The sequence below is a fragment of the Miniopterus natalensis genome, chromosome 12 (genome assembly GCF_054644295.1).
Source record: "Miniopterus natalensis isolate mMinNat1 chromosome 12, mMinNat1.hap1, whole genome shotgun sequence".
Lineage (NCBI taxonomy): Eukaryota > Metazoa > Chordata > Mammalia > Chiroptera > Miniopteridae > Miniopterus > Miniopterus natalensis.
Genome location: NC_142092.1, coordinates 8,344,547 through 8,372,339, shown reverse-complemented (window position 1 = coordinate 8,372,339; position 27,793 = coordinate 8,344,547). Strand labels below are relative to the sequence as shown.

General features: G+C 44.0%; 1 protein-coding gene across 1 annotated transcript in view; it reads right to left on the bottom strand.

Moving 5' to 3' along the window:
• HSD17B3 (hydroxysteroid 17-beta dehydrogenase 3) overlaps positions 1-27,793 on the bottom strand; it is a 39,600-nt gene extending 11,807 nt beyond the window's left edge. Inside the window, exons 1-6 of the mRNA XM_016206640.2 lie at positions 27,640-27,793; positions 24,931-24,977; positions 5,962-6,037; positions 4,126-4,233; positions 2,988-3,055; positions 1,694-1,729 (exon numbers count right to left, since the gene is read on the bottom strand). Of these exons, the coding sequence (XP_016062126.2) occupies positions 1,694-1,729; positions 2,988-3,055; positions 4,126-4,233; positions 5,962-6,037; positions 24,931-24,977; positions 27,640-27,793 (489 nt within the window). The remainder of the gene's footprint in view (positions 1-1,693; positions 1,730-2,987; positions 3,056-4,125; positions 4,234-5,961; positions 6,038-24,930; positions 24,978-27,639) is intronic.

Genomic DNA, 27,793 nt, shown 5'->3' with positions numbered 1-27,793 from the left:
TGTGTTTTCTCTGTTATTTAGGGAAGTTAGTGTCTAACAACATATAAAATAATTTCTTAGCAAATCAAAGCATTTCTCTGCTAAAAGAGTCGAGGGTTATCAAATACATTTGGGAAGCCATGTGATCAAATGGACCAAGTTTGAGAGATCCACAAGTAAAATAAAGTGAGAAATTTTAGTGGTAAGGCTGCCAACAGTTGGGCACATAAACTTACAATTACATTGACTGGGAGATTTAAAAAGCCATTGATTGCTCAGCATAAAAGAATGTATGTACCAATAAAAACAGAGCAAGCAACTGTAAAACACCTGTGTGCTTACAGAAAAACAACCAATGGTAAAAACAATTTTTGTCAGCCCAACTTATCCACTTGAAAAAAAAAATTTTTTTGTTCTTCTCAGCATCCATACCCTCTCCTTAGGTTGAAAGCAGCTGATTTTCCTAGGGGAAAGCAGGCCTCCATGGCCGGTCCATGTTTTCAAGATGACACTGAGCCCCCTGCTGCTCCCCAACCAGAGTCCAGGCCCATGAAATCAGGGATTCTACCTGCCTCATTGCCGCAGTTCCACTGGGCCTAACTGAGTGGCCACAAGGCGCCACAGGCAGCTGTGAATTCTGTATACTCAGCCAGGCGCCCAGCCGTCGGGTAAGTGGGGGCTGAAAGCCCAGGGTTCACTCACAAGCCATTTCGAGGGTTCTCACCATTCAGAGGACAGGAAAACATGTGTTCACACAAAAGTACCATCCCCTCGCCAAGCAGCGGGCTGGGTCCACACTTAAGCAGCACATTTTCCCAAACTGTCTGCCCAGAAGGCGTGCCTTTTCCTTACTCACTCAGGCCACAGAGTAGGACAGCTCTGTGGTGGTCATGTCTATAAATGCTTATGCTGAACAGCATCTAACACACACTGACTGCAACACTTTTCAGAGCAGATAAAGAATCTGAGATTTGCTGGGCCAGCGCTCGGTGGTTGAGTTCGACTCATGAAGCTGAAGGTCACAGTTCAATTCCCAATCAGGGCGCATGTCCGGGTTGTGGGCTGGATCCCCAGTAGGGGGCGTGCAGAGGAGGGAGGGGGAGGCACCAGATTGATGATTCTCTCTTATCATTGATCTTTCTCTCTGTCTCCCTTTCTCTCTTTGAAATCAATAACAAAACATATTTTTTAAAAGAAAGAATCTGAGATTTGAGGGAATTAAACAGCATGCCCAACACTGTCCAACCAACTCATGGCTGAGCTGGGGTCAGGAATATATATGAACATGAACTTCAATTCAACAAGTATTTATTGAACAACAAGAGTCCATAAAATCCACGCCGCGCCCTCTGTCTTTTTCCGAACAGACCAAGTTTTCCTTGACTAACAAGAATAAAATCAGAGGAAGGTATGGAATTCTTTTAAAAGTCACCTCGGAATCCAGAATCAGTATCAGCATTGTCAGGTCTAATATGTTCTGACATGTGACAAAACAGAACGCAGAAATAGGATTCCAACCCTAGAGAGAGTGACTCCATCACTGTTCTTGATGAAAACAGAATCAGAGGCTTAAAAGCCGCTGCTTGACCTCTCAGTCATGCGCAGTCCAATTTCAGAGACTCTCCTTCTACAGGGAAGGAGCTAGGCTCCTGAGTCACCACATCCCAATAGCTGCTGCATTTTAATGCATTTAGCACATACATTGGTTACCTACCTTCACTACTGAGGTGATGTTACAATGGATGAGGCCCTGTAATAGATAATTATAATCACAAGTCAGCCGGATCATTTGAGAAATCCTCTTGAGATGCAGTCAGTGCCAAAGAGCCATAAAGTAGGCAAAAGCGTTATGTCTGAGTTGTTCCCTCACTTGCTTAGCCTGCAAATTAGGCTCCTAATTGATGTTCAGCCAGGATGCCCTAGAGCTGGGAAACATCTGACGTCTGTACTGTGACTCTGTAAAGTGTGATCTCAAATAGAAGTCAAGTAAGAGTTTCCTCGAAAATTTAAAGAGGAATATAGACACCGTTTTTCAAAGGGAGATGGTTAATTTCCATCTGGAGGAAGAGAGGTTAGCATATGTGGATCTAAAAGACAACAACCTAGAGAAGAGAAAGGGGAATTATTGTATAATACGAGGTGGAGGTTCCGGGCTATAGAGGCCAGATAAAGAAACTAAGAGCTAAACAGAGAGGGAAAGAGGGACAGACACAGAAACAAGCACAAATACAGACATTAATGGATAAAGAGAAGAAAGAATAGAATCTGCTTAATAGAGAGACACATATTTATACCAGAAGCAAGGGCCTCAGGGCTAGATATATGGCCAAGAAGGGGTTTGGCAAGGGTGTGCAGCGATGTCCAAGCAATCTGTCACTCTACCCCATGCAGTGGACTCAGGGCTTACACAGGACCATGGGAATCCCTGCAGAATCGGAGAATGGAAGCACGAGAGAATCAGGATTAGTATAACCCCATGACTTCGAAGGTCAGGGCCTGGGGAAGACTTAACAAGCAGTACCTTCCAGGACTGCTAAATGCACAGCAGATTTACTCATGACCAGCAATGGGAGCCATGGGTCTGAGCCAAGCTTGCTGAACTTACAATACCCAACCACAGAGCCTATCATTGACTTCCCTCACGCTGAAAGTTGAACTATTGAACTATTTTGTTACCAAAGAGCCGGCCTTCTCCCACTGGCACACACAGCTGTGAATTTTCAGGCAGTATTGCCCCTTCTGAAGCAGAGCACAGAGCCCCCAAAAGACTGGGACAGTAGGCAGGGAGGATGTGCGGAGATGGGGGAAGATGACCTCAGCCTAGAGATGGCCGTGAACAGTGAGGCCCTTAACTGTGTATCAGGTGCTGAGATGAAAAGAAAGGGAAACCTCCAGACACCCGCCGGGAACGCAGAGTCCTGTCCAGACCCCCTTCCCAGGCCTGGTGATGATCCAGCCGGGGAGCCCAGGGCCTGATGAGACGTCACCCACGCAAAGCACAGACATACCTGGATTTCGTTGGGCGTGTTGTGGAAACGGCTCGGGAGGAGGCTTGGAAGCATTCCAACATTGTTGACTGACAAGTAGGCAAAACACAAAGATGTCAGGAGAGCCAGTGGTGAATGTTTATTGAAAGCCTTAAACATAGTCAGAGTCAAGCCAGAAATTCTTCTCTTGGGAAGTGTTTTTAAGAAAATAACGTTCAATAAGATTTATATACGAGGCTGTTCATTGAACACGATTTGATAGCAGTGAAGAGACTGGAGGGAAGAAACTGTGGTCCAGTAACAGGACCGTGGTGCAGCCACGGCTGGAACGCGACCCCGTCAGTCACGGCCACGGCTGCTTAGTCGCAAACACCCAGGAACACGTTTGTGATGGACGGCTCTTAAAAACGTTACAGAACAGCAAGCTTAATCCCAGTTTTGTAAATATGTAAAATACATGTAAATATATGAAAATATGTATCTGGAAGGATATGCACTAAAATGCTACTTCAGGCTATCAGGATTTTAAGAAATTCATAATTCTTTACGTGCTTCTCTACTCTTTCCAGTTTTTCTGCAATGATGTGTTTTACATTTTTATTAGTAAAAAAAATTAGTAATTCTTTTTGAAATTCAACAGGAAGTTTAGAAATCAAATCTTCCTTCTATGCACAATACAGACACTGTACTGTGTACATAGTTATGAACTAGCTTGTTTATAAATCATCACAGAAAAAATATGATCTTGTCTCCTGAATCTGGTAGTCAGTTCTCAAATAAGCGCACTAACTTGCCATTTCCAGCGTCAGTCACAGCAGTGTCTGTTTGTTAAATGAGTTGAGTTCCTTTAGGCTGAAATTTCTGAGATTCCCTCTTCCTGCCAAGTGTCAATATCAGTCAGTGAAAGAAAATTCATTCTAACATTAGGAAATATGGTCAGGACAGTTGACATATGTAAGTTTGATACATTCTAAAGCCATATATAAATCTGTTAATCAGGTAACACCTCTTGAAGAGCTGAACTTTAATATCATTTAATGCTACAGCTTAAAATACAGTTATGGGTTAAGTTTAAGCCGCCAAGGAATAGACAAGTGTCACGAAGATAATTATTTCACTGATGTATTACAACAAGCTTTGAGTTTTGCTATTTACTTACCTAAAATTCCAATCTCTAAGCCTTTAAGTTCTTCTTTAATATACTCATAGATGTCGTCCTTGGTAAAATCTGCTTGTATAATTTTCACACTACTCCCTGTAGTCCTCTCTGCATTAGAGACAATAGTTACTCTTTCATGCACAGGAGTCCAAACCCCCTTCTTGCCTGTGGAGTTCCCCCTCGCTCCCCCTTAGCCTGAGCAGGCATTTAAGAGCACAAGCCCATCTCCCCTTTAGAAACAAGAACTAGCCCCGGATAAATGCTGGGATGTGTAAGAAGATTTGTGAATAGTGGTTTCTGTGGGAGTCTGAGAGTTACTACAGTAACAAGGATATGAATCAGAACAGATTTAATGCAGTGATTCTCAAAGTGGGGTCCCCAGACCACAGCATCAGCATCACTGGCAACTTGCTAGAAAAACAAAATCTCAGGCTCCACCCCAGACCTACAGAACCAGGAGCCCCTGGGAGTGGGCCCAGTGGTCTGTTTGTACACGCGCTCCAACTGACTCTGCTGCAGGCTCAGGTCTGAGACCCCTGGACCAAGGGCTATAAGAGCACAGTGTGGTGCTGCCTGTGATGTGCCAGGTCCCCTCCGCACAGACACAGCAACCCTCTGTATTTGTCCAACACTTTAGCATTCGTAAAGCATTTACCTACACAATATCTTATTTTAATCTTTCCTCTCTACAACCTTATAAAGCAGGTGTTATCCCCATTTTCCAGAAGAGAAAACTAGGCTCAGAGACGCTAACTCCCTTGTCCGAGGGCACCCACATTCTGCTTCCCCAGCCCAGGCTCCTTCCACTCTTCCATGTGAGCCTGCCTTGTGCAAGAGCATTCAGGCAGATGTGAAAGCAACAGCCGTATTTCACCAGCTGCACCTGCTCAGCGTTGGGGGCAGACCCAGTATTTCTGGGGCAAGTGATCTTGAGGCATAGTTGGGGAGTGGGGGATTCTCTCAGACTAAAGACACTGCTTGCTTTGCAAGAGGACAATAAAAAGTACATTTAATATTGTGAGGGGAATGCTGCAGAATGTCCTAACCCTGGCCAAAGCCACTTCTGCTATCCGGACAGAACAAAAGCAGAATTCATTGATCCAAGGGCACTGGGCTCCGGGGTGTGACTCTCAGCCCCAGGCCTCCCACATCCGTTTCCTTACCCTGATCTCCCCCAGGGACACAAACCTGTCCCCCAGGCAGCCTGCCATGGTCTTCACGAGTCTTTATAATTAATCACGTATTCCTTTGAGTTAAGGAGTTTATTAATTACTAAATTAACAATTATTCATTAAAATGCAAATACCCCCAAAGGGGTATTATGATCACTATTAACTAAGAACAATTCAGAGAGGGTCATAATAATAAAACATTGCCATGTGAGTGCTGCCTCCTAGGACTGTGCCATGCAAACTTCAGAACCACACACAGCAGCCCTGGGTCAAATCTTTTCTTAAAATCTGGCAGCCTGCACGAAGCATCGCCCCTCACCCTCCTGCGAGAAGCAGAGCACAGACATAGGGACGTGAAGTCCCAAAGGAAGTGGCAGAAGCAACGGAGAAGCTGGGGCCTCTGCATGAGGAGGTCTGATTCTAGACAGAAGGACACCGGACCAGAGAAGAGGGGAGACCTACTTGTGCGTGAGGCTGAGACTCACTGGTGAGCGAAAGCGCCCACTTAACAGCCAGCACGCAGCTTTGTAAACTGAGACCTGGCAGACGGACCATCCTCCCGAGAACAGAGACAGGGATGCTGATGGTGCATCTGCAGGGGGCCCGGAGCAGAGCTGGCCAGTGGGCTCCACAGACATCTCCCCCCTTTCTTGGGGTCACTCACCAATCTCCACGGCAACAGCCTGTAGTTTTTCCAGCGTCCGGCTGATCAGCACAACGTTGAGGCCTTGTCTTGCTAGCTGGGGTGGGAAACCGAAAGAGACGAATGCGATCAGCAGGCAGGAAGGCTTGGTTTAAAGGGGACTTGGGGCATCGCCCCCTCGGTCGCAAGGTGAGGCGCTTGCTTCTCCTGGGATTAAAGGTGCACAATGTGGCAAAGGTTTCTAGGTTAGGAGCACAACAGCCCCGCTGGGCTGGGCTAAATGTGACGTAATCGTAGCAGCTGAGGCGTGTGTCTATGATGTGCCAGGAACTGGGTCAAGTCCACGTTTCCTTCTATACAGACGCGCAGCCCCAGCGCCCTCTCCCCGGAACCGCCTGGGTGGGACGCGCACGGCAGTCAGAACTGGGAGGATGTTATGTTATAATTTACGTAACGGGTTCCAGGCAGCCCCCTTAATGAAAACCGTATTTCTGCAGCAACATCTGAGCTGCTCACCATTCACAAGGTCATTCTCTTCTGGTTCACATTACACAGGCTTGGTCATGGCCCTGAGCCCTTTCTCCCTGTTGTCTGGCTCCCAACAGGACAGAAAATGGAACTGGGGACCGGAGGGGAAGGGGGGGCTTCCCTGAGATCCGCAAGGAATTCTCTTCGGATCAGGTAGTGCCTGCACTCGGGGCCGAGGGACGCGGGACGGAGCGGTGTGTATCACCGCGGGCATCGCACCCAACAGAGTGACAGGTGCGGGGAACGAGAGCGCTCTGAGGACGGAGGAAAGGCCAGTGTCCCTGCAAGCAGAGACTGAGGACATTTGAGCTGGTGACCAAGGACCCAGTTCATTCTCTATGGTTTTCATTAAATTATATATACTGTTTTTTAAATTGTGATAAAATACACACAACAGAAAATGTTCTATGTTGACGAATATGTGGAGCGTTTCGTGGGTTTGCGTGTGGCCCTGGCGCAGGGCCCACGCTCAGCTTCTCTGCCCCACTCCAGGTGAGCGCATATGCTGCCCGAGAGCACCACGCCCGTGTTTCAGGCGGGCGGGACACGTTAGAGAAAAGACCAGAAGCTGAACTAAAGACTACGATAGGGGGTCTACACTAGCCAATAATTCCATCTTCAAGCCAATGGTTTCAGAGTCACCCAGGAAGATGGCAAAAAACACCAATTCCTACCAAAACCATCCAAATAAACCGCGGGTTGAAGCCTCAGCATTTACATAGTTTTTCTCATTTAATTTATTAAATTAAACTATTAAATACACAAGTGCATTCTCACTGTGCAAGGTGCCCCCGATGCCACCGCAGTCCCATTTCCTCCCCCTCCATAGCTCTCCCTGCCTTTAGTTTGGGGCTGATCCTCTCTAACTTCATCTCGGCATCTACATACACGTGTAAGTACATACAGAAGTAAATGTTTGTTTTGTGGGTTTTCTTTCTTTTCACACTTTACAAATGGCATTGTAAGTACTGTCTTTTTAACTTAATGTTGTGTCTTATCTCTGAGCATGGAACCCATTTCCACATCAGTCCACGCTGAAGCACTCTATTTTTATTGTTTCTAGGTGTTTATCGTTCACTTTTGGGTGAACATTTAAGTTATTGTCAAGGTTTCTTATTACCAGCATTGCTACAGTGAAAACCTTTCTATATAGCTCCTTGTTTATACAAGTGAATTCATTCCTAGAGTAGATAGACAAGTAGAATTGTTGTGTCAAGGATATATGCTTTATAAATTTTAACAGTATTGCCCAAATGTCCTCCCTTAAACTGTACCATCAAAAATACAATTATAGCTATTTCTCTACTTTCTGGCAATAGTTTATATTAACAAACTTTTCAACTCTTTCCAACCTCATGGTCAAGAACTTATATCCCTTTATTGTTTTAATTTGCATTTTTCCAATTAGCAGTGGGGTTGAATATCTTTTTGTATGTTTATGTGTGAAATACCAGTGTATACCTTCTCCCTATTCTTCTATTGAGTTATTTGTCATTTTCTTATAAATTTGTAGGAGGCTTTTGTTTTATATGTTCTTGGTATTAATTATTTGCCTACTGTATACATAGCAAGTGTTTTCTCTTTTGTTTATGGTGCCTTGGCATACATGATATATTAATTTTAATGTTATCAAGTTCGTGAATATTTTCCTTAGAGTTTTAAAATATTTTTCTTTATGATTTTCCCTACCTCCAAGGATATAAATAGATTTTCCTACAATCCTTCATAGTTTGTTTTGTTGTTGTTTATTTTTTAAAATAGTGTGATGTTGAAATCATCTAGCATTATTTTTTTTCAAAATGGGTAGCTAATTGTCTCAACAACATTTTTCTATTTGTCCATTCTTTCCTGATTTGAATGTTAACTTAGTTAAATGCAAAATTTTCATAGGTACATGGATCCGTTTCTGGGCTACCTGTTCCTTTCCTTGGCCTGCGGTTCAGTTATATGACACTGCCACTTCCAGTTTAGTCATAATTTCACAATAGGCTTTGGTATCTGCTGCCTGACAGGGGAAGTCCCTACCATTTATTATTCTCTTTCAAAATGTTATTTTTTAAATCTTCTTAGTGTAATTTTCCAGATAAAATTGTACTTTTTAAAAGGTATTATATTAAAATTAGAGATATTTAGGAGAAAGTTACATCTTGGCAGTAATCAGTTGTCTCATCAATAATACGGTGTCCATTTATTCAGATTTCATGCATTCTTCTAAACACTTTTAAAGTTTCTTCATGTTGCCCGGCCGGGCGTGGCTCAGCGGTTGAGCATCGGCCTAGGATCCAGGCGATTGGGGTTCGATTCCCGGTCAGGGCACATGCCCCGGTTGTGGGCTTGATCAATGACTCTCTCATCATTGATGCTTCTATCTCTCTCTCCCTCTCCTTTCCTCTCTCTGAAATCAATAAAGATATATTTAAAAATAAATAAATAAATAAATAATTTAAAAAAAATAAAGTTTCTTCATGTAAATCTTGAACATCTCTTTTTAATTAACATTAGCTAGGGTAACATCATCTGCTGTAACAAGTAACTCCAAATTTCAGTGGCTTAACACAATGAAGTTTGCTTTTTTTTGTCTTATATAACAAACTCTATTCAAAATAGTCATTCAGGGCCCACAGCTAAGAAAGGCTTTACCACCTGCAACACTAGGTTTCTAACACTGCCCTGGGTATTGCCAGCCAGACTGCACAAAGATTATAGAGTGTGGAGAAGATGTCCTGCCTTAACCACCTTGACCAAGAAGTGACACACATAATTGCTGCTTGATTTCATTGGCAAAATCACTCACATGGCCCCGCCTAGATGTAAGGGAGTCTGGGAAATTCCTTGGCTGGGCAGCCACTTATCAGCTGCAACTCCATACCAATGGAAGAAAGAGCAGAGATCTGGGAGGACATGTAGTTGTTGTGGCCACCAATATCTTAAGTTTATTTGTTGCCATTATGAATTAAACTACTGTGGAAAGAAGAAACTCTAGAATTAAATACCTAGGTTCAATTCCTGTCTGCACCTCTTATACCAGTGTGCACAAGTTACTCAACTTGGCCCTGTGGTTTCTTCATTGGCAAAACAAGGACATCAATAGACATACTTAACAGACTTGATCTGAGATTGAATTAGAAATTACATTTAAAAATACATGGCACAGAACCTGTCATATTGAAAGCCTCAAAATAGTATTAGTTATTTTTTTCTATATATTTTAATTTACTGTTAGTTATTAGGAACTCTACCCAGCCACCTAGGTAAAAGTTCTTTTATGCATTCCAATAGTTTGTTCGTCAGCCTTTGGCTTTTCATCATGGACTATTGTATTGTATTCCCCACAAAGTACAGTTTGTCCCTTCCTTTCCAATTCTTGCAGACTTTTGGCCTCTTTATCGTGACCAGCACCTCCTGCACAATGCTAAGCGAACACCCTGTCTGTTCCCTACTATCCTGAGAACGCTTAATGTTTCTCAGTACGAAGCATGATGCTGCCAGTGTTTCTGGAAGATATTATTTATTAATTTTTTTTATTCTTTCTCTCTTTTTTTCTTTTTTTCTTTACAGTTGAAAGTATTACAGATGTATCCGTTTATTGAAAAATTATTCTTCAATGTAGATGAGGAGGTAGATATCATTTTCTAACATTATTTTTAATTTTACTACCTAGTATTCAGTGAATGCAATGGTATGTTTTTGGGTGTTTTTGCTAATTGTGATTTATCACAATCTTTTGTAGCCTAATAAGCAGACAAATCTGATGAATGTTCCATAGATACCCTTAAGGAATGTGTATTTGGTCTTCGTTGGCTGCCCAGTTTTATATACTGTCGTCTGTTAAACTAAACTTGAGATTTACCTCAACACATTTACCTCAATACCCTATCATGGCTTACCAAATACCCATTAAACCAGCAAGAGAGGATATGCCAATTTCTTATACCTTTAATTGTTTTGATTTATATAATAAGATGTTAAATTGGAAATTTCAACAGAAGCGCTAAGACTCAAAAGATAATCAGGTCACACCATGATTTCAAAGAGAAAGCCAAGAAAAACATGTTCAAAGTAATATGTAAGAACTGATCATGTGATTCTTGACCCCTTCGTTGATGTACCCCCCCCCCCCATATAAAATAGGCAAAAGGACGGGCGATTAAGAAAGATTTGCCAAGAGCATTCCTTTGGTTCCTCCCGCTTCCCGACTGTGACTCCCGGGCAGCGCGAGGGGGGAGCATTAGCTGCCTCTCACCTCAAGTCAGCAGAGGGGAAGCACCCCCCCCTTTCATGTTTCATACACGTTGTCTTTTCTTGTTCTTTGCGCCCCTCTGCGCCCCCCGGCTCAAAGGCTTTTTTGTTGCCTGAATTGGTTAATACCGCATAAGCAATGCTATGGTAACAAGCTGACACTAAACCCTCGGCGGTTTAACATAGCGAAGGCTTATTTCCCATTCATTATGCTTGAACTGCAGGCCCATCTTTGACGAAGGCCCCCAAAACCTAATGAGCAGGGACGATGGCCTATCAGTGCTCTGACATCAGAGCATCTGCTGCCACCATCCAGTCTGAGTGTGTCCCTTGACCCCCTGCGGAGAGAACAGGCGTAAGATTAGATTCTATGCACAACACTTCTCTCAGCGCAGAGGCCTGTGCAAAGCGCGGCGGGAGGAAGAGTGGGCGCAGGATGCAGGGCCAGGGCTCCTTCGCCAGGGCCAAGGTCAGAGGCGCTCGCGGTGCCAGAGAGCCCAGAAGATTGCTCCATAAGTAGTCAGTGCACACAGTCCCCAGGCCCGGAGGGCGAGGCGCCCTCTTATGAGGGTACCAAGTACATAGGGCCCTCAGGGTCCCCCTTACTTCTCTCTGCCCCCCTCTCTGAGTCTCCTGTTCCTCACACCCTGGCAGCTGCAGACACCTCAGTTAGCAACCAGGAAAGGAGAACTGTTAGGCCAGGAAGGGGAGAAACCGACCGCAGCCCCGTGGGTGTCCACTGATCGTGGCCTCTGAAGCAGGTCCCAGCTGTGGGGAAGGGAGAAGATTTAACTTCAGGTGATTGGACACTGGTAACCATGGAATTAATACCATATCTGCATCTGGAAGTGACCAGAGGACTGTCACCTGAGAGGTACCAGTGAAGTAATGGGACCAGTGGCAGAGAAAGAACCACAGCTATGGCGCAGGTTCAAAGAGGCGAAGGCAAACGGAGTGATCTCGAGAGTGTCTAGTGCATCCTATCAAGCGTGCTTAGTTCAAAAAACTGGTCACGTTTTATATGTCAGTTTCTGAAAGAGACATGCAAGTCTCCCATAATGGTGTAAATTTCTCTATCACTTCTATTTTTATCAGTTTCTACTTTCAACATTTTGAAGCTATATTGTCAGAAATAGAATAAACTCAATATTAATAATCTGAATTTATCAACATGAATATTTCTCTTTTATTATCTTGAATTATATTTTGTCTGACACTAATACTGCTCCTTGTCTTCCCTTTTCTTTTGTTTTTCCCTAGTATGTATTTTTAATTTCTTTATTTTCAACCTTCCTATATTCAACATTGGGGTTTTTTTAGCCTTATCTGAGTATCTATTTATCAGTAAATTTAACCAAGTTACATTTATTGAGATTGCAGACTTGTTAAGCCAAGTCCCGCTATTTTATTTTAGTTTTTGTATTTACTGTGTTTTATTTTTCTCTCCTTGTAGTGAGCAGACTAGGGTAGGCAATATTGCAGTGACAAATTTCAGTGGCTGAGTACAAGAAGCTTTGCTCTTCCTCACACGACATCTTCTGCAGACAACCCAACAGTGCAGGCCAGCCTGTCCATGCATCATGCATCCATGCAATGACTCAGGGATCTAGTGTTTCCCTCAGGGTTGGAACTAGGATGAGGCAAGCAAACAACCTAAAATGCAAAATTCAAGGAGGTTTTCCCTCTCAGGTTCATGGTCACCTTAGTCACCACCCTACTTTTTCATCTAGTGCTCCACCCTCTCAACACAAGGCCCCCACTTCTTTGCCTCACTTCAGTAATTGAGCACTGAATTTGATTATAGCATAGCAAAAACAAATTCATGTCTTTTTAAAAACTAAGTTACAAGAGGAAGAATAGCCATTCTTTTTCTCAAACTAAATACTTTTTGTATTTAGTTCTGTGCCTAGATTAGCAAAACATTTACATAAATGAAAAATGCTTACAGCCCTGGCCAATTTTGCTCAGTGGTTAGAGCGTTTGCCCACAGACTGAAGGGTCTCAGGTTCGATTCCGGGTCAAGGGCACGTACCTGGGTTGCACGTTTGATCCCAGGCCGGGTTGGGTCCCATGCAGGTGGCAACCAATCTATGTGTCTCTCTCACATGGATGTCTCTCTCTCTCTCTCTCTCTCTCCCCCTCTGCCCTCCCTTCCACTCTCTCTAAAAAGAAAAAATCAATGGAAAAAATATCCTCAGGTGAAGAGTAACACCAAAAAATGCTTACAAAACTATTAACATTTTACAAGAATACATACAAACAAAAGGGCACACATCAAACATTAGAAAGGTTGCACTTGGGAGGAAGAAAATTGGGAGCAGGGGATGGGATTTTAAAAAGTGAGAGAGGGGCCTGGTGTGGATCAATGACAATAACTCAGCCCTCTGTGTCTCAGATTAACAAATGAGAAGAAGAAACAGGAATAGAAAAGGGGGGGGCGACAGATAGGGAAAGGAGGAACAGAAAAAATAGAGCACCTTGCCTGGGCGGACCTATGTATTTATGGAAGTGAGTGTGCTATTTGTGAAGTTAATTATACCAATTCTAAACTTTACAATTCCCATACTACAACTTAATTTTCTTGTCTATAAATGCCTATTTTACAGCTGCCTCTAACCTTTATAGTTTTTTTTGTAGCTAAAGTTACCCCTAACCTTATCAATTAAAAAGGCCATAATTGTACACATTCTGATAAAAAAAAATTATAAATTTTAATATTAAATCACTAAAGAAAACTTCATCCCAAACTTTGATACAGGCAAAATGATAATTGCTTGATTTGTTTATTAATGTGACCCTAGAATGTTTCCTAATAAGCTTGCTTGACCTCTTCTAACACTTGGGGCAGGTAACTACTGTTACAGTTTATAACCTTTGTGCCAAGAAGGTTATAAACAGAGGAGACTGGGGGACCTTGTAGTCTGGCAGAGAAGCTAACCCAGAGATGACATGATTATCTCCCCAAAGAAAGTTAGCCCATCTGGTATCTAACTTAGCCATATTGTCCCGCTAACTACATAAGTCCCTGTTTCTCAAATGCTCTCCAATCAGCTCTTCTGTCTCCCTGCTGTATCCTTCCTTGCTAAGTTAAGTAAAAGTTCAACAACTTTTAACATGTATTTTTGTGTTTTTAAAATACTGAGAATAGCCGGGCCGGGCGTGGCTCAGCGGTTGAGCATCAACCTAGGATGCAGGAGATCATGGTTCGAGTCCCCGTCAGGGCACATGCCTGGGTTGTGGGCTCAGTCCCCAGTAGGGAGCGTGCAGGAGGCAGCTGATCAATGACTCTCATCATTGATGTTTCTCTCTCTCCCTCTCCCTTCATCTCTCTGAAATCAATAAAGATATAAAAAAATAAAATAAAATACTGAGGATAAAATATTAGCAATCCTTTGAGTTACTTGGCTAAATGAACACAATGGTTATCCTATAACCATAATATCTGCAAGATTTCAGAAATTAATGTACCACCATGCTCTATTAAAGACAAAGAACATCCAAGAGGAGTTAAATTTAAATCAGACTTTATGATATCTTCAAGAAACACTACTAAATCATAAGTCACAGACAGGTTGAAACTAAAATGAGAAAGCATGTTATATATATATAAGGTGAACACCAGACAAAAGAAAAAAGACGCAGCTTTATCACTAACAATCAAAACAGGCATTAAAGCAAATAAGCGTTACCAGAAATAAAAGTGAATAAAAGGAAGATACAGCAGTCCTAACCCCGGATTACCTAATAACACCACTTCACAAAGAACTGCAAAGAGATGAAAAACACACCATCAGAATTGGTGAACAATTCTTAATTTCTTTTAAAAGTTCTCATTTTCAATTTTATTAGAAATGTGAAATTTAAAAAGAAATAGAACAAGAGATGAAAAATTTAGTAGAAGAGTTGGAAGGTAAAATTAACGAAATCCTTTTGCAAAGAGACAAACAGAAGTTATGAGGGAAAAAGACAAATAGGGGGTGAATTCAGGATCTGAATAACAGGATCTCCAGAAATAACATTACCCAACATCTGAGTACTTGGAGTTCCAGAGAGAAGAGAGAAAATGGAGAGGAGAATGTGAAGGCCCTGTGAAGACTCAGCTGTGCCCCCTACTCCCGAACCCCTCAATATTTCTGCTCACTTTCAGAACAAGCTACTGACACTTCCCAGTGGATTTGGGGAAATAGATGATGGCCTTGGATAAACGCCTTTCCTACTAAAGTTTTTTAAACATGGTAAGAGAATATTACCCCCAAAAAAGCATATGCCAATAAATTTGAAAACTTAAGTGAAATGGGTATATTTCTAGAAAATATAAATCCAAGACTTATTCAAGAAAAAGTTAAAAACCCAAATAGTCCTATACCTACTAAAAATTAATAGCAGTAATCAGTATGATAAAAGATATATATAAATAGCAATGATGATAATGATATAAATAAATAGTTTAAATTGTTCCACACAAAAAATTCCAGCCACAGGTGGTTTTACAGATAACCTCTAACATTCAAAAAAATCCAATAATTCCAAAAGAATAAAAAGAGGTAAAACTTCCCTATTCAGTTTATGAGGCTGCTATAACCTCAACACCCAAACTTTGGAAACGAGTTGGAAAGAGCATTACCTAGTAATGCTGACGCTGCGTGGTTTAGGAGCTCGCAGCTCTGCTCCCGGGCGTGCTCTCAGCGATTGCTTTGGAGACACGGGCAATGTATTCATGTCAGCAAATTAGAGACTCCAGAAATGTTTTTCAACAGAGGAAAAATAGATAAATTGGGATATATTTACATAATGGAATACTATACAATTCTGAAAATGAATTAACCGTGTTCTACACACATCAGCGTGGGTGAATTTCAAAAGCATATTGATCAATAAGCAGCAGATTGCAGAAGACATATGAATCCATTTCCATGGAACTCAAAACAAGTGATGCAGCCAACATATTGTTTAAGGATGCGTGCACATGTAATAGAACCCTTTTTTAAATAAGGAAATTAGTAACACAATGCTCACGATAGTGCTTACAACTGTGGGGTGAGGGAGGAGCAACACAAAGGCATGGCCTATGACTGTGCGGCACGGCTCAAGGACACGGCTGTTCCACTTCTTAAGCTGTGTGATAGGGACACAGCACTCATTATTTTTTTAACCACACTGGTGCATTATATACACTCTTGTTCAATACATTTCCCTCTCTCTCTCTCTCTCTCTCTCTCTCTCTCTCTCTCTCTCTCTCTCTGTCACACACACACACACACACACACACACACACGCAGTCATGGCGTGCTACAATAAGCCTAGGATCGTCAAAGCCTGAATCAGAAATTATAGGGTTGCAGTCAAGCCTCCCAAGAACAAAGCAATGAATCCAGGGGAATGTAAAAATAATTAAAAGCTACCGTTTTCATCTAAGGCAAGATGAAAGACAATTAGCTGAGATGCGGCTGGAGCAATTTAGACCCGAGTAATTTAGACATCAGGCAGAAGAATTTCCCTGCTGAAACAGCATAAAGCCAAGTAAGTGAGAGAGACAGTCAAGAATAGGGCAAGGCAGTTATTTCTCTTGGGCTGGTCTAAAGCAGAGCCAGCCACGAGAATTTAATCCAAGCTCTGTGCCATCCCCTGTAGCTTCGAGGAGAACTGTCTTGAGAAGAATCCTGACTGCCCTGGTCTGCCACACTGGAGCTGGGAGCAGTGCTTGCATCCATGCCATCCCAGGCGTTGGGGGCTGCCCAGATGTGGAGGAATTAAACCAGACAATCTGTAGTCATGTATTTTGCTTCTAGCATTCTCTGGGTATTAACAGTCAAGAGTACATATTTACTTACATACATCAGAGTGACAAAAGGTAAAATGTATAATGTTTTAAATATATTATATTGCATACATACTTCACATAAATATTAAAATGTATAATAATATGGGATGGGTTAAAATTGGTTCCATCATATAGAGAACAATTTGGGAATGGTATCCAATATTTAAAGGCACGTATTCATGAGCCAGCTTTCTCACCCATAGGGATGTACATGTGAATGTGTGTATGTTCAAGGGTGTGTCCTAAAACATTATTTGTAAAAACAAAAATGAAAAATCAACCTTAGCGACCATCCCTAAGAAGCTGATAAAAGAGACACGGTACATCCCTGGGATGGAAGAGCCCTGAAGTCATTAGAAAGAATGCAGGCCACCTGTATGACTTTGCTGTGGCAACGTCACTACCCTAGATTATTAAACGAACAAAGCAAAGTTGAGAGCAGGGTTTCCGGGCGTGTAAAGAGGATCCCATTAGCACTGACAGGGGCCAAAACTAAATGTACAGGCGTAAATTCTGACAGATACTGTGAGTGGGCCACTAAAACCTGTTCCCCGTTTTTTCATGGGCATGACACCTGGCCTTTCTTACCCTGAGTTTGGCCATAGGACTGAGTTCTGTCTATTGGCTCCCAGGACACATGCACGCTCATGACCCAGCACCAGCTTTGACAACTAGAACAAAGGCCCACAAGACAAAACAAAAGGAACCTGGACACAGCCACCTGCCCATCGGGAAGATCTGAGTTGTCACTGGGTCTCTCTGTCACTATAGCCAAACTTCACCATTCTGCCAGCATCTTTATCAACATAGAAGTATGGATATGACCATGGTACTTACCTTTTCTGGAAGAAATCTCAAGACATTTAAACACTGGTGACCTTGACAGAGACAGGTAGGATATGGGCAGCAGTGACTAGTGATGAGAGGCCTTTATTTCTCTATTTATGCCTTTCTGTAGTACTTAAGTTTTCTAATTTTATGCCTGCATTATTGATCTTTAACTGGAATTATCTGGGCAAAGAGATGATATCTTTCGCTGTTTTCTTCCTTATGCCCCTTTGAATTCAAAATATATGTATTAGCAACATTAGCCATCAGGTAAACGCAAATGAAAAGCACAATGAGATGTCTCTACACAACCATCAGACAGAATGACTGAAATAAAATTTAAAATTGGTGACAACACCAAACGCGGACGAAGATGTGGAGAAAATGGGTCGCTCATCCATCGTTGGTGGGAGTGGCAGACACTCTGGGAGACCGCTGGGCAGTTTCATACCACCCAGCAAGTGCACTGCTAAGCATCTATCCCAGGAAAACAGACTTACAGTCACACGGATACTTAAAGACAAACGTATGTAGCCGGTCAGACAGAAAAGGCCCACAGTTTCTCATGGGGGAAATCTTAGAATATTTCCCTCCAGGGAAGCCACTCCTCCAACCTAACTGGGGACAGGGTAAGTTCATCTTTCCCTTTGTCACATGGGTTTTTACCTCTCACTAGACCTTTAATTGTCATAAGTCTCCTCACTTTTGAATTATGCCTATTAACCTTCTTGTCAAGTTTGTCATTTCTAAAATACAGCAAGGATGTCGGCTTGTCCAATGTGTCATCCTCCCGGACATCACCCATGTCGTCTCGCAGGGCCACCAGACTGACCTGGACTTCGCAGAATCCCGCTTCCCTGCGTCAAGGCTCCTTTCCCTTGTGGCTTCCCCTCCCTCCTTCGGATGGAATGGAGCCTCTGAGCCTGGGACAGGCAGGCCAATGCCCCTCTGCGGGCCTGAGGCAGTTACAAGGAGATAGACACCTTCGTCCATTCTTTGTAAGGCTGCAAGAAGTTCCTTTTTTCTCAGGGGGGGATGATACAGCTGTAACTTATCTAGTTATGAATAAAAGGACAGGAGCAAAGGGAAGGCCAAACATTATATATCATTCGCGCAGCGTTGCCAGGAAGCTGCAATTGACCCGTCCCCAGGAAGCCACCTACCCATTCCCCACAGATCACAGGGGGCGGGGCCAGATGGGGGGATAGACGCGTGCCCAGTGAAGTCTGGGTGACATAGGGAAGGTCAGTCTCACCTGGGAACGGGCCATTGGCCAGAGTAGGCCTGGCCACTGCAGTCATGGGAAGATTTGAGATACTTAAGCTCCTAAACAAAGGGTTTGCCCTCTGGCCTCTCGGCATATTGTGCTTGACTCCTGGCTCACGGGGCTCTCACGCTCCTGTATTCCTCCACGTGGCCCACAGCCATGTGGACCCCACACAACGGACTGACGGACTGTAACAAGCCTGATGCTACACCGGACCTAGTTCCACCATGAAACAGAAACTCTGGACACTGGCTCTGCTTCCAGCTCTGCTGAATCCCCAGCTGCACCTCTTCCAGGACTGGATTAAGGGAAATGGGACTTTGCAAACCAAGGGATATAACTCCACACGAATAAAGCTTTCTACCACACCCATCCTCCCCCGGGGGCCTCTGGAAATGCTTATTCCAGCAGCACCCCAAGAACCCCACTCCCACTAGCAACGGAGAAAGGCAATCCACGCATTTCTCCAATAACCATAGCATCTATGCTGAAGTTTTTAAAAGTAAATTCCATGCACTCTAACAGATGATCTCCAGCCATAAAGTATTGTTAAAAGTTCCTGACCTGGAATAGCAACAGTAAGGTTTCACTTTATAAAAAGAAAAGCAATCAATATCCAGACATTTTTAAAAACATAACTAGAGGTGATTCTCTGCATCTGCTGTTCTCTTGAAATAGCCAATTTCCTAGTGTACTTGAACGTGACATACACAAAAGTTTGTTCAATGATTGTTTGGCTGGAATACAGTAGGGTTTAAAAGAAAAATAAACCACAGAAAATCTGTCAAAGACTTCATGTTGATTTTAACTGACCTTAGATGAAGCTCCTTTCTGGCAAGACTGAGCAAAGGAGGGGAAGGCAGGACACAGAGTCCCCCCAAAAAATACATCTTCAGCTGTTCCTGTCTCACTATTTCCTCTCAAAAACAGCCAGCATGGAAAAACTAGCCAAGAGGAGTGAACCCTAAGGTAAACTATGGATACTGGGTGCTAACAACGGGTCAGTGTAGTTCATTGATTGTAACAGACATCGCCCTCTTGGGGGTGTCTATAGTGGGGCAGTTGTGCTTAGGGGGAAGCAGGGGGGCATATGGGAAAGCTCTGGGCCTTCAACTCAATTTTGCAGCCAACCTAAAACTTCTCTAAAAAATAAATTCTATTGAGAAACTTAACAATAAGTAGAAGATTAAAAAATAAAAACCAAAGACTGTCCTGTTTCAAAGGGAACCCTGCCAGTGTCGTCCTGGAGTCTTCTCTCCTTCTCTGTGTGGAAAATCCCCGCCCCCACCTCCAGCCTCATCTTTGAGTCTTGGGATCCATCCAAGGTGGCACCTTTGTCCCACAGTTCACTTCTTCAGCCTCCTCAGGGGGAGACTGTCCATTAACGGGAAACAATTTGCATTTTCAGCACGAAGGATGCTCTCTGCCCGGTGGGCTTTACAGCCTCTCCTGAACTGTGCCGTTTCTCCGAGGAGCCATGGACTTGTTACAGCTCCGTATGAAGTGGCCTGGGCCCCGGGGGCTTCAGAGAGCACTTGACTGTCTGGGCGGGCATTGTCCCCTTTGTCCGCTTGAGCAGAGCGCAATCTCATTTCCAGAACGTCCAGGCCGACAGGCTGCACATGCGGTCTTGCTGCCCCTTTCAGGGCGTTCAGCCCCAGAAGCCCTCCCTTTCCCAGAACTCACTGCAGGGCCCCGGCCTCGGTGGCTGCTGCCGTGATGAACGGGCTGGTCTCCCTCTACTGTGTGTTAGGGCCTGAGTCAAGGAAGGTGCTCGTCTCTACTCATCTATTACCGCGGCGGGAGTGCTGGGAGGACAGAGCTTCCTCTGTGCGACGGTGATTAAGAGCAAGGGCTTGAGTTCAGGGGCCGAAGGAGGCGGAACAGTGTGAACGGCAGGGTGGAGCAGCGGCTGCAGGCGCATCGGAGGCAGGCCCGCTCTCGTCCTTTCTCCCAGGCGCATTCCTCACCACAATTTTTTCCCACCTGCTTCCAGTAATGCTTGAAATTCCTTTAGCAGGATGGGAAGCCTCTTTTGCCACCCTCAGTACAAATGCACATGAAGTTAAAATGCAGTGCAGAATAGGCTTCCAGAAAGATGGAGTAGAAGTACTTTTCCCCATTCCTACCATTAACTGCAACCACAAAGTGCAACCTGGACATGGGACATAAAAGAAACATAAGGAGACTCTGAAAGATGATGAGAAGACCAGCTAGAGGCCTCATATATCCCAAACCTCTTGCTGGAATATGCTATGGATTCAGAAACACCAACAGGGGACTACAGAAAAAGTCCCAACAGAAGCCTGCTCCCTCTAACCAAAGGACCAGAAAGGGGACAGCCCAGCAAGGCAGAAAACTTTAGACAAACACGCTTTACTCCAGGTAAACAACTCAAAAAATTAAAAATTAAAAAATCCATGGAGCCACCCCAACCGTTGCCTGCAAAGGCTGAGTGATGAGCCAAGACTTTCCTCCTGGTGAGGGTACTGTAGCAGTGGCCCCAAGCCCCAGCCAGGTTGGCATCAGAGAAGGCCAAGTAGGGAGCTGGGATTTTCATCCCAGCCACTCCCAACCACGTCAGCAGAAACCTGAACTTCTACTCTCACCCGGCAGTGCCAAGGCACCCCTGTCCCTCCCCCTCCTGGGATAACAGGGAAGGCGTAGAGGACAAGCAGGACTTACACCATCACCCCAGTGCTAACAAGGCCACCTCTCCCGAGCACCGTTGGAGGCCTCCTGGGGAGCAGTGAGGAGGCACTCATGACCGTCCCATCCAGAGTGACCTAATGGGGTCACTCTGACCCTACCCAGCAGTAACAAGGAGGCAGCAGAAACCAATGAAGGCCAAGTGGAAAACCTGGGCTTCATCTCACCTGTAGGAACAAGTCAGTACCCACACTCCTGCTGAAGCGATGTGGGTATAGACCTAAAACAGAAGATTTAAATAAGATCCAGAGTCTCTAACATGAAACCAAAAATGTCCAAAATTCAATCAAAAGTCAGTCATCACACCAAGAACCAGGAAGACCTCAATTTGAGTGAAATAAAAACAATCAACAGGTGCCAACGTGAGATGACACAGACGTTAGAATTATATGACTAGGATTTTAAGGCAGCCATCATAAAAATGCTTTAACGAGCAATGATGAACACAATTAAAACAAATGAAAAACAGAAAGTTTTAGCAAAGGAACAGAAGATATAAAAAAAGAACAAAATGGAAATTTTAGAACTGAAAAATACAATATCTAATATTAAAAATTCGTTGGGTGGGCTCAATAGCAGAATGGAGGTGACCAAGAAAGAATCAGTGAAGTTAGAGATAAAACAATAGAAATTACCCAATCTAAACAACAGAGAAAAATACACTGAAGAAAATGAACAGCATCTCAGACACCCATGGGACTATAAGAAAGATCTAACTTGATGTTATTGGAGTCTCAAAAGGAGAGAAGAAAGTTGGGCAGAAAAAATATTTGAAGAAATAATGAATGAAAAATTTCCAAATTTGTGAAAAGACATAAACTTAGAGATTCAAGAGGCTGTGTGGGCCTCAAACAAGATAAACCCAAAGAAATTCACACCAAGCAACATTACAACTAAGCTTCTGTAAACTAAAGACAAAGAAAAAGCTCTTGGAAACAGTGAGGAAAAAAACCACCTTACTTAAAGGGGGAAAACAACTTGAATAACATCAGACTCATCAGAAACTATGAGGCCAGAAGCAAGGGGCACAACATTTCTAGGTGCTGAAAGAAAGAACTAGCAACCATAAATTATCCAGCAATTGTCCTTCCGGAAGGAGGGGGAAGTCAAGACATTCTCTGATGAAGGAAAACAAAGAGAATTTGTCACCAGCAGACTTACCTTTAAAGAATAGCTAAAGGAAATTCTCTAAACAGAAAGGAAATAACAAAAGACTCCTGGAACATCAGGGAAGAAGAAAGAACAGTGGAAATGAGACCATTGTAACGAACCTAGTTTATGGATAACTGGAAAGGGGCAGGGGGAGGGCCAAACATTACGGGCAGTGTTGTCATTTGGGCAGAGTTGCCAGGAAGCTGCAATTGACCCCTCCCCGGGAAGCCACCTACCTATTCCCCACAGGTCACTGGGGGAAGGGGCTGGACAGGGGGAGATAGACGCATGCCCAGTGAAGCCTGGGTGACATAGGGAAGGTACTTGTCTGTCAGTCACTCCTGGAAACAAGCCATTGGCCAGAGCAGGCCTGGACAGTGTGTGCTTGGGAAGATTTGAGATACTTAATTCCCTAAACCAGGGTTGGGGAATCTTTTTCTGTCAAGGGCCATTTGGATATTTATAACATCATTTGAGGGCACAAAATTACCAACTTAAAAATTAACTATGAAAAAAGATCTTAGATTTATCGAATTCCAAGTCCAGCCTGTGGTTGCCTTGGCAGGGCCAGACCAAATGATTTCTCGGGCCCGACATTCCCCACCCCTGCCCTAAACAAAGAAATTTGTTCCCTTGTGTTTTCGGGACTCTTGGGACTCTGGTTGCAGGGGCGCTCTCTTGGTTCCCCTGCACTTGCCCACATGGCTCACAGCCATGTGGACCCCACACAACGGACTGAGGGACTGAAACTAGCCTGATGCTAAACCAGACCCGAATCCACCATGGAACAGAAACTTTGGACGCTGGCTTTGCTTCTAATTCTTACTGAATCCACAGCTGCACATCTTAGACTAAGGGAAATGGGACTTTAGGAACCTAGGATGTAATTCCTTGAAGATAAAGCTTTCTATCACATCTCATCCTTCCGTGGGGGCCTCGGGAAGTGCTTATTCCAGTGGCACCCCAAGAACCCCACTCCCACTAGCAACGGAGAAAGACCACCTATGCATTTCTTCAATAACAGAGAGGGTAAAAACATGGTAAGTAAATACACTCTCCTCCTCCTCAAAAGAAAAAAAGGAATCTATGGGAAAGAAAACAGTTTACACATCCAACAGTGATAGTGGCTAACCCTGAAGAGCTTACCCTGTGCGAAGCAGTTTCCCCTGCTCATCCCAAAGCCCAGGTGGGGCTGTCATCACCTCCAGCTTGTGGACGTGGAAATTCCGCAGTGAACTTCGAAGGCAGGATTCGAACACAAAGCCGTCTAACCTATACCCATTACATTCCACAGCACCCCAGTCTCGCCACTGCTTTCCTTGGAGCAGCACTGCCCAGGGAGACAAGAACAGGCTCTCCAGAAGAGAGGAAAGCCTCCTCGAAGGAGAGGGAGAAAGTCCAGAAAACTGTCTAACAGCCTTAAAAAGGAACAAAAGAGAACAAAGAAAAAGATTATAAAAGGAGAAAAGCAAAGCAAGAGTTAGTCTAGAACAGGAACAAAATTTAGAACTTAAACGCTCTCGGGAGGTGTCTTTTGTGCTGGTAAAGACTAGCAGCCCAGAAAGGATGTGTAACTTGTCCAAAATCTTCAGACAGTGTCAGAGTGAGGACTGGAACCCGCAGCTCCTGACCCCCAGGCCATCGCTTTTAGAAAAAGGAAAGAAACGAATGGCTAAGGAGAGCTTCCACATGGGTCTCTTCTAAGTAGAAGAAAAGTATCTGAGTCTTAAGATATCAAGGAGAGCCTTGGCCAGTGTGGCTCAGTTGGTTGAGTGTCATCCCATGCACCTAAAGGTCGCCAGTTCGATTCCCAGCCAGGGCACATGCCTGCGTTGCATATGAGAGGCAATTGATCGATGTTTCTCTCTCACATGGATGTTTCTCTCTCTCTCTCTTCCTCTCTTTCTAAATTCAATAAAAACATTTTTTTAAAAGATATCAAGGGAACCACAAGTAGGTCAAGTTAGCATGAGTTTGAGGAAAGAATCTGCTTTACACAATATTTGGCAATGCCCATTAATCTTCTTGAAATTAAAGTCATCCATAATATGTCCTGTCTACACAAATAATTTTTTAAAAATCAATGTATGCCCTAACCGTAATGTAAAGGATAAATAAAAGAAAAGGAGTTTATAATGTTTTGAAATTGTGTTTAAGTATATAAATGCTTGTGGTACAATTACATTAGGAAATAACAATGCCCCCTAAATTTTTAGAACTACTCCTAAGGGGAAATACCGCCACCTTCGAATATCATTGCATTTTTTTAAAAGGTATCCAGGGAGTGAGATGATGACTTTCAAATTCCTTTTTTACAGAAAATATCTTCCTTCATAAATGAATGTCTAGTGCCTTTAATCGGAACACTGGGGCTCGGGGTAGGCGTCACATGACCCTGATGCGTTCAATACAAGAGGCAGAGAAGGTTTCCAAGGACGCAACTCACCTCAAATGAATACGCTTTCCCAATCCCATCGCCTGCTCCCGTGATCACTGCAAAAAGCAGAAGTGGTTTTAAAGGAGAGAATTAACCTCTAAAGTCCTCCTACTCTCCAGGACACTTAATATTCCAAAGCAGCGCTTAATTGGGAAGTTTCCAGCCCTCAACTTCCCGCACTAAATGTTCAAAATGAAGCTCTATTTATTTCTTTTTATTTTTTTGAGGGATTGGTGAGGCCGTGAAAAACGCACTCCAAATGAAACAAAGCGCCTCAGCCAGGGAACATTTCCCTCAGACCCCATAAGGGTTTAGACTTTTCTAAGCCTCAGTTCATCAAGGGCGAGCAGTGCACCCTATTATCTCTCTGCCCACGCATCCAGCTGTCACTGTAGGACGTTTCAAGGTTCCTCCTAAAAGCCAAGTTCTCCCCCCTTCCCTTCTCCACCCCCACAGATCAGCAGCAATCAAAGCCCACGGAAGGCAGGGAACTTAACAAAGAGGAAAACACAGAAACGCGAAGAGCGGATGGCGTGAAGTGAGGGGCCTGAGGAGTCCACTCCTGGGCCTACTGACTCATAGGTACCAGTCAGATGGGCCTTCCACCCCTCCCATAGCCGACGCTGCTGGGCTCCAGGATAGACCTCGCTCGGTGAATGTCACAGTTTCAAAATGCGCTACAATTCAGTAAATATATATCCGCAATTTACCTTTGCGCCAACAATTAAAAGCTATGCTTTCCACAAGGGTGAACAGAAGATGGGTACACACTTCGCTTTCTGAAGAGGGCAGGCCAAGATGCCCACGCTCCCAGCAGCACACTGGCAGAAGCACCCAGCTTCAGTAACCGCCAGCGATGTCACCGGTTTAATTAGGCACAAAGCGAATCCACGCATCTGACCTGTTCCTCTCAGTAGAAGCATATGCTCAGGGTTATCTTCACCTCACTTCCCTCTATTACGGGGACAGTCAAAATCACCCGCGACAAGGCCTGTGCTGTAGTTAAGATAATAGCATCAGTAAGTGGCCGGTGGCTATTGAGTGCTTTCTCTCCGCCATGCATGCACTGTTTCAGGTGTTTTAGCTGCATCATCTCACTTAATATTCAAAACAAGCCTCTAATGTAGGGACCATCATCATTCTCAGTTTATAGATTGGAAGCCCGGAGAGAGGAAGTTCTTAACTCTATCAAGGTCACACTGTTAAAAAGGATTATGATGGGATTTGAACCTGGGCTGTCTGACTTGGGGCCCACAAGTCTATTAAGATAAACCAATGACATAATTAGCGAATCAATCACAGAGCTCTGGGGAGTTTAAAATTTCAGTCTCTAGTAATTGGATTTCCCCCCCCCCCCCATTTGAACTATATGATCTTCCGAATATCTGCCCACACCCAAGGACACTTTCCTACTGCTAATGACAACACCACTCAACACTGACTCAAGAGACAGGTAAAGATTATGGTTTCTGAGTCAACAAACGCTCTACTCTCTGGGTTCATGGAAACTTTTGGAGCGTGTGCTCTTAGAGGGGCTTTGCCCAGCACCAGGCAGCATTTGCACAGAGTTCTAAGCCCCCTCAGGCGTGGGCATTTGCATTTGTGTGGAGCAGAGTGTGTGGGCCCAGACCCCTCACACTCGGGCACCCAGCAGTTCCCAGGACAGGCGAGCTGCCCGGGAGGAGGGAGCATTCACACCTGGCAAATGGAACGCACCCCAGGTCAAACCCACTTTCCATTCCTAACGATTTTCATGTGGTAAATTTTTCTCTTTCCATTGCTAACATTATAAGATTGGGGATGCAAGATGCCTAGTTAAATTTGATTTTTGGGTAAACGATGAATAATTTTTTAATACAAGTACGTCCCACACAGCATTCAGGATGCCACATACTAAAAAATCACTCCTGGCTTATCTGAAATTCAAATTTAGCTGAGTCGCCTGTGTTTTATTTGGCAGCCCTATGAGACTGTTTACAATTTCTCCTATTTAGCCTGCATGGTGTTTCTAAAGCTGCTTAAATCTTTTCTATAAGTCACTGGGTTTCTTGTGCCCAGCTTACAAATGGAACCTTAGTACTTTATTTGAGGAGATGCTGAAACCATAGCCTCATGCTCTCTACCTTAAACCCAGTCATGGGCTAAAATTCCAGCAGTCCCAGGAATAAGTCCCATTGCGAGGCTGCGATCAACCTGCTTGGGACACACGCAGACCCAGATTCTATCCTAAAAAGGTGCCTCCACAGGGACCTCTGTTGCCCTCACTTCCTGAAAGGGCTCAGAGATTTTTTTTCTTTAATAAAGTGAATTAAAATTATTTGGGTCTCAGAATTTTGAAACATCCTGTGGCAAAACAGAGACACTCCGGGCTTCTGAAAATCAGGACAGGAGGACGCAGAGGCTTCTGTGGCTTTTGTTATTTGTACCATGAGAAACCGCACGAGGAAGAAGGACAGCCGGTGTGACCCGCGGACAGCACGTGGGCACCGGGCACGCTGTCCACCCTGCTCATCTCAGACCCCACGTCCTCTTCTCCCACCGGTTCTAATTTTATTCGAGCTTTCCAGAACCTCCCACACCCACACAGCACACACACACTTAAAATCACACAAAGGAATTCCACCTTTGCTCCAAGGGAAAAGATGCAGCATGTCTTTTTGAGACGCAAATACTAATAAGCAGGAACGACAAAACCCAAGAGAGGGACCCGCTCTTTACCTGCCCACTGTCCCATTGACTTCAGGAAAGACCTCGGCAAAACTTTCCAGAAGTGCAGGAAGAGGCATTTGGAGCATCTCGCCCACTTTGCCAGGTAGGCCAGGCACACCAGCAGCCCCACAGAGATGAAGAAAGGTTCCAGCGCCTCCCCCAT